We start from the raw sequence: 8,031 nt of genomic DNA, 5'->3' as shown, positions 1-8,031 counted from the left end.
AAGGACGCAGTACATCGCCCCCTTAGTGCCAGTACATCTCGACTCGCCTTATTTCAGCGGCACATGTGCGTTGGCAGTAGTCGATACCCTCCCTGTGGCTGGGATTGACGTGGTACTAGCCAACGACTTGGTGATAGATTGGAGCATCAATCTTCCCAAGGTTGCGGACGAGTCTACCGGAACAGCACGGTCTGAGGTAACAGGCAATGGTAATGTCCAGGTAAAGACAGACCCGGATTTGAACATGTCTAATTTGTCCTCTCACCCGCAGATCGACAGTTATTTAGCAGTGTCTCCTGATTCTCTCGACGAGGAACATGAGGTTACGATGGCAGAAGTACCTGAGCTAGAAAAGAGGCCTTGTGTGCAGACACCCACGGATACCAACGAGTCTGGAGCGAAGGCTGAGGTGTGCTTGCGGTATGGCAAGTTACAGCGTGTAGTGGACCAGCCAGAGATTCCCCAGACGTCAGAGGTATGTGAGGTGTGTTCTAAAGGTCTAGTGCCCTCTTTGGTCCAAGCCAGGCTAGTGGATGGTGCCGGCTATGGACATGACAAGCTCAGGAAACTTATCCCTCGACTTACCAAATGTTTCCTATCGGTATTGTGTTTTGTTCTCCTATGTGCTCTCTGTGTTCTCAGTAAGGATCAGTGGACGACCCGAAGGATGATGGCTCCCGTGAACATCGAGAAGAGGTCCCAGGGATTGGAGAGTTGTACTGCAAGTGTTGCAGTTGAAGAAGGGACCTGGGAGGTAATAGATGATACAGGAGGTACGACATGTGATAATATGAGTGACTGTTTCCGACAGGTTGACACCCCCCGCGTGACAGCTGAGCCTCAACACAGCGTTATGCGGAACGTTGGTCGACCTGACGGTGGCAGAGTGAATGCCATCTGCGACGTACAAGCAGCCCTGTTGGGACTAGGTGTGAACCTAGTAGGGTATGCTGTAAGTATTGACTTATCCACTGTCGCGATCACTCTGAATTACCAGACCCCTGTATTCCAGGTTCCTGTCTCCCTGAAGGACCATCAGACTGGCACCAGAAATGCCGTCTGTGGTCAGCCATCATCGGTGCTACGACATAGGGAAGTGTCGAGTCACCCCAGATCGTGTCAAAACCAATCCGTACTAGAGAGGTGTGAGATGATGCCCCTGCTTGACATCGCAGTGGAGAGGTGGACGATTATATCAGGCAGATCATTGCCTTCTATCTACAAGTTCCCTTTGTGCCAGGGTTCCTCGGTACAGTTCTGTAGACGTGACAGCCTCGACATCCCAGATTATAAAGCATGTGTGTCCATTTGGAGTTGTGTCGTCGTACTAATTTGGTTTGTGTTTCTTTTTATAGAACCCCAAACCAAATTCTTTTTGGTGGGGAGGTGTTACGAACCCGGATTCAGCGTCCGAGCCTGGAGCAGTGACAAACACGCCATCTGTGGGTCAGCTCCCGAAACCCCCGCCAAACGAACGACGACACCTAGTGAGGACAGCGTGTACTGGCCTCGAGGACCAGTTTCCAGTCTGGTTCAGCACTCAACACCGCCGCTCCTGACCCCTGGTGAGGTGGTGCTCCGACGACAGCGCCATCTATGGAGTGGATATGTCGGGCGTTTGTATCTGAGCCTGTGAGTGTGGTGTATTAGTGTCCCGGTTATTAATGACGTGTCTGCTTACAGAGCCGACCTGGGACCACTGTGTTGAAGGTGGAGTCAGTCTACCCGAGGCAGCCAGTCTCCATACAGTGAAGTTTGCTGCAGCTGTCGTGACGTCGTCCCCCCGGAAGAACACTGTGGTGTGTTAAGCCTGCCAGTGGAGTGGCAGTGGAAGGATTTACCCGGGACCGACGGTTGGAGACGATAATCCACTGGGGTATTGAGGACAGGAGGGTGATTGGTGATATCACACGAGACTCCTGTCTAGGGCGTACCCCTTTTATCGTTCGTGGAGTGGCCGTACCAGCCTTGGTGGCTCAGTACCTGCCAGCAGACCTGCTGGACGTGTGGTTGACGGCCTCCACGACGGTGCCCCCAGTGGACCTGTGTTGTGGCTGACCTGTGGCCAGGGTAGGCTCGGCGTTCTCAGAGGACACGTCTTGAGGCCACGAAGAAAGCACCGCGGACTCAGCACCTAGCTTCGAGGATCCATAGTCTCCAGCAGAAGACTACAGTGTTGATCCTCTTGTAAAGTGTTAATACCTCTCCCCCTTGTGTACTCTTTTATTATATATATTAAACGGTGATGGTGAAAATTATATTATATTAAGTTCTTACCTTTCTTTCCCTACTCCCTTTAAGTTACTTGCGTCACGGATCGCATCCCTTGATAGCCTCTACTGGCTTGGGGCCGGATATATATCTTCCTCTAACTACATCAGAGTGAGAACCCCGTTGCGTCCCGAGAGGGCCGTAACACCTCTCAATTATAGTGTTAACTGCCATGTTGTTGTTTTCGTACTCTTGACTGGGTTTTCTGTCATTTGGTGGAGGTTTATATATTACTTCTACTACTATCCTTGGTCCTCCCATTATCATGGTGCCTGCTATGTAGTCTCTGAAACCCTCACAGCCCCGGATAGCCATCTCCTTAAAACTCCATTCCTTTCTCATGAGCAAGGCCATTCCGGCTCCTCCCCTGCCTTCCCTCTCTTTCCTTATTACTGGGTACTCCTGGGGAAACACGGCATTCGTTATGATTTCAGAGAGTTTTGTTTCAGTGAGTCCAATTTCATCTGGGTTCACTTCTTGTGCTCTTTCCCTTAGTTCACTTGCTTTGCTTGTGATCCCATCTGTGTTCGAGTACATTACCCTGAAACTGACTCTCTTCTGCTTCTCCACTGGGGGGGGGGGATCTGTGGGGTCTGGGGTGAGCGGGAGCTGCGAGGATCTGGTACGGGGAGACTGGTGGAGGAGGAAGGGCTTGGGGGGGGTGAGGAGGAGGGGGAGGGTAGGGGGGGGTGAGAGGGGGATGGTTGGGGGGAGTGGGTGAGAGGGGGAGGGTTGGGGGGTGAGAGGGGGAGGGTTAAGGGGGGATGAGAGGAGGAGGTTTGGGGGGATGGGGGAGAAGGGGGGGTTTGGGGGGGCAGTAAAGGGGGGAGGGCTTGGGAGGCATGGGGGGAAAGGGAAGGCTGAGGTGGGTGAGGAAGAGGGGAGGGTTTTGGGGAGTAGTGGAGAGGGGAAGGCTTAGGTGAGGTGGGGGAGAGTGGGGGGCTTAGAGGGGCAGGGGAGAATGGAGGGCTTGTGTGTGGGAGAGACGGGAGGGCTTGGGGGATGGGGGAGAAGGGAGGTCCTGGGAGGAGTGGGAGGAGGGGGGGTGAGATTCTGTTCATTTTTAGGTATAAATTGGACTCTGATGAAATATGAGCTAAATACTGTCTCTGACTAATTTTGCTCACAAAGTGGACTCTGTTCATTTTTTAGGTATAAAATGGTCTCTGATGAAATATGAGCTAAAACTGTCTCTGACTAATTTTGATCTCAAAGTAGACATTGGCGAATTTCTGTTGATAATTGGACTCTGATGAAATATGAGCTAAATACTGTCTCTGACTAATTTTGGTCTTTACAGGTGAAATAGCCGTAAATGGATATAAAACTAAATGTTATGGCTAAGTTGGCTGTTTTCCTTAACAAAACATCTAAGACAATATTCTCTGAAAATGGTCCTTTTACAAATTCGGTCATAAACATATAAATAAACTTCTATGATTATTTGAAACTCTGAAAATAGTTGTAAGGAAATAGGAGGAGAGAGAGAGAGGAGGGACGGTCCAGATATTATGGAGAAGATAAGATATGATAAGAGGCGACTGGCTGGCCGGGCGTAAGGTAAATAAAGGTGACGCGAGAGATTGCGAGGTAAGGGGGGAGGGAGGGGGGTGTGATGTACGAGCCCCTGAAAACCCTGACTTACACAGATAACTTTCTAAATTTACATGAATAACTAAGGCTTACATAGACGATTTTTGTAAGTTGAAAACATGTAAAATATGTCCGTAGAGTTCTCATGGAAACCCTAAAGAGCTACATACGTTACTTGAATTTGTTCCATAAGCCCTTAACAAACTTCTAAGTCTCGGAAATTATTTTTCTCATAAGAAATCCTTACTTCTAAAATCTGTGACTGACAAAATTTACCTGAAAACCCCGACATGCTACACATAAATTTCCAGAAAAAAAAAAAAGTTACCTGTGGATCTTACAGTCCACAGGGGTCCTCTCGCCAAAAAAAAAAAGTGCCTGTGGCTCTTACAGTCCACAGGGGTCCTCTCGCCAAAAAAAAAAATTGCCTGTGGCTCTTACAGTCCACAGGGGTCCTCTGACCAGAAAAAAAAATTGCCTGTGGCTCTTACTCCCTACTACTCCTCGCTACACAGCAGACCACGGGGTCCACGCTACACAGCGGACCACGGGGTCCTCGCTACACAGCAGACCACGGGGTCGGCGCTACACTACAGACCATGGCGTTCATTCTACACATCAGACCATGGGGTCCACGCTACACAGCAGACCATGGGGTCCACGCTACTCTGCAGACCATGGCGTCCATGCTACACAGCAGACCACGGGGTCCTCGCTACACAGCAGACCACGGGGTCCTCGCTACACAGCAGACAACGGGGTCCACGCTACACAGCGGACCACGGGGTCCTCGCTACACAGCAGACCACTGAGTCCACGCTACACATCAGACCATGGGTTCCACGCTACACAGCAGACCATGGGTTCCACGCTACACATCAGAACATGGGGTCCACGCTACACATTAGACCACAAGTTCCACGCTACACAGCAGACCACGGGGTCCTCGCTACACAGCAGACTACGGGGTCCACGCTACACAGCAGACCACGGGGTCCTCGCTACACAGCAGACCTCGGGGTCCACGCTACACAGCGGACCACGGGGTCCACGCTACACTACAGACCATGGCGTTCATGCTACACATCAGACCATGGGGTCCACGCTACACAGCAGACCATGGGGTCCTCGCTACACAGCAGACTACGGGGTCTTTGATACACATAAGACCACGGGGTACACGCTACACAGCAGACCACGGGGTCCACGCTACACTACAGACCATGGCGTTCATGCTACACAGCAGACTACGGGGTCCTCGCTACACAGCAGACCACGGGGTCCACGCTACACAGCAGACCACGGGGTCCCCGCTACACATCAGACCACGGGGTCCACGCTAGACTGCAGACCATGGGTCCATGCTACACAGCAGACCACGGGGTCAACGCTACACAGCAGACCAGGGGTCTTTGATACACATTAGACCACGGGGTCCACGCTACACATCAGACCACGGGGTCCACGCTACACAGCAGACCATGGCGTCCATGCTACACAGCAGACCACGGGGTCAACGCTACACAGCAGACCAGGGGGTCCACGCTACACATTAGACCACGGGGTCCACGCTACACTGCAGACCATGGGATCCACGCTACACAGCAGACCACTGGGTCCACGCTACACATCAGACCACGGGGGTCCACGCTACACAGCAGACCACGGGGTCCACGCTACACAGCAGACCACGGGGGTCCACGCTACACATCAGACCACGGGGGTCCACGCTACACAGCAGACCACGGGGGTCCACGCTACACATCAGACCACGGGGGTCCACGCTACACATCAGACCACGGGGGTCCACGCTACTCAGCAGACCACGGGGTACACGCTACACAGCAGACCATGGCGTCCACGCTACACATCAGACCACGGGGGTCCACGCTGCACAGCAGACCATGGGGTCCACGCTACACAGCAGACCACGGGGGTCCACTCTACACATCAGACCACGGGGGTCCACGCTACACAGCAGACCATGGGGTCCACGCTACACTGCAGACCATGGCGTCCATGCTACACAGCAGACCACGGGGGTCCACTCTACACATCAGACCACGGGGGTCCACGCTACACAGCAGACCATGGGGTACACGCTATACTGCAGACCATGGCGTCCATGCTACACAGCAGACCACGGGGGTCGACGCTACACATGAGACCACGGGGTCCACGCTACACAGCAGACCACGGGGTCTACGCTACACAGCAGACCACGGGGTTCCACTCTACACATCAGACCACGGGGGTCCACTCTACACATCAGACCACGGGGGTCCACGCTACACAGCAGACCACGGGGGTCCACTCTACACATCAGACCACGGGGGTCCACACTACACTGCAGACCATGGCGTCCATGCTACACAGCAGACCACGGGGTCCACACTACACAGCAGACCACGGGGGTTCACGCTATACATCAGACCATGGGGTCCACGCTACACAGCAGACCAAGGAGTCCACGCTACACAGCAGACCATAAGGGACCACGCTACACAGCAGACCCTGGGGTCCATGCTACACAGTAGACTATGGGGTCCACGCTACACAGCAGACCATGGGGTTCATGCTACGCAGCAGACCATAGGGATCCTTGCTACACAGCAAACCACAGGGTCCATGCTGCACAGCAGACCATGGGGTCCACGCAACACAGCCGACCATGGGGTCCATGCTACACAGCAGACCATGGGGTCCACGCTACACAGCAGACCCTGGGATCCATGATACAAGGCAAACCACAGGGTCCATGCTACACAGCAGACCATGGGGTCCACGCAACACAGCCGACCACGGGGTCCATGCTACACAGCAGACCATGGGGGACCACGCTACACAGCAGACCCTGGGGTCCATGCTACACAGCAGACCATAGGGTCCACGCAACACAGCAGAACATGGGGTTCACGCTACACAGCAGACCATGGGATGTATGATACACAGCAGACCATGGGATGTATGATACACAGCAGACCACGGGGTCCATGCTACACAGCAGACCACGGGGTCCACGCTTCACAATAGACCAGATGGATCACGCTACTGTTATCACCCCAGGTAGCCTGAGGAACGAGTCTACCTGTTAGAGAGTTATTCCACCTACTAGACCTAATTGAGATGTCAGAGGAAAAAAAAAGCTGTGCATTAATTGGCTGTTGATTGCTGTCAGCAATCAACAGCCAATTAATGCACAACTATATTCTACCCACTTCAAGACTCCGCTCCAGTATAGAAGCATCAAGAAAGATGGGCTAATAGGTCCTCTGCAATTACTTCCATTCTTACCTTCAATACCCATTGTTTCGTGTTCTATCCTGTGTTGGAAGTTTTGTTCACCTCATCCAAAACTGTTGTAACATATCACCTCACCCAAAATGCGGGTATAAAATGAAAAATGAAAGCTGTTTAAATCATAGCATAAGTAAAAACTCTGTTTAGTGTTTGCAGGTAATAGTTGTGTGTGTGTAAACTAAAAGTCTTTGAAAATGTAATAAGTTATTACGGAATGCGTTCAAGTGTCACGTCAGACTAGAAATAAAAATGAATTTTAGCGAATTGATTTTTCAGTTACCATCAACAGTGAAAAGAAACATAAGAAAGATCGAGAAAATTCGTGTTAGAATTATTAATCTTACTTTTTCGGTCATATTTAATAATATATGTCTATAGGAAAGACTGCTACCAATATATATATATATATATATATATATATATATATATATATATATATATATATATATATATATATATATATATATATATATATATATATATATATGTCGTACCTAGTAGCCAGAACGCACTTCTCAGCCTACTATGCAAGGCCAAATTTGCCTAATAAGCCAAGTTTTCCTGAATTAATATATTTTCCCTATTTTTTTTCTTATGAAAAGATAAAGCTACCCGTTTCATTATGTATGAGGTCAATTTTTTTTTATTTTAGTTAAAATTGACGTAGATATATGACCGAACCTAACCAACCCTACCTAACCTAACCTAACCTATCTTTATAGGTTAGGTTAGGTTAGGTAGCCGAAAAAGTTAGGTTAGGTTAGGTAGGTTAGGTCGTCGAAAAACAACTAATTCATGAAAACTTGGCTTATTAGGCAAATCGGGCCTTGCATAGTAGGCCGAGAAGTGCGTTCTGGCTATTAGGTA

The 8,031-nt window shown here is 50.6% G+C and overlaps 1 protein-coding gene across 1 annotated transcript; it reads left to right on the top strand.

The window, feature by feature from the left end:
- The first annotated feature begins 4,489 nt into the window (after nt 1-4,489).
- On the top strand, nt 4,490-5,290 carry LOC138356991 (uncharacterized). The gene has a single exon (XM_069313522.1). The coding sequence runs from the start codon at nt 4,490-4,492 to the stop codon at nt 5,288-5,290; it is 801 nt and encodes a 266-aa protein (XP_069169623.1).
- The last annotated feature ends 2,741 nt before the right edge of the window (nt 5,291-8,031 follow it).

Source organism: Procambarus clarkii, chromosome 75, assembly GCF_040958095.1.
Source record: "Procambarus clarkii isolate CNS0578487 chromosome 75, FALCON_Pclarkii_2.0, whole genome shotgun sequence".
Classification (NCBI taxonomy): domain Eukaryota; kingdom Metazoa; phylum Arthropoda; class Malacostraca; order Decapoda; family Cambaridae; genus Procambarus; species Procambarus clarkii.
This window is presented reverse-complemented; position numbering and strand designations above follow the sequence as displayed.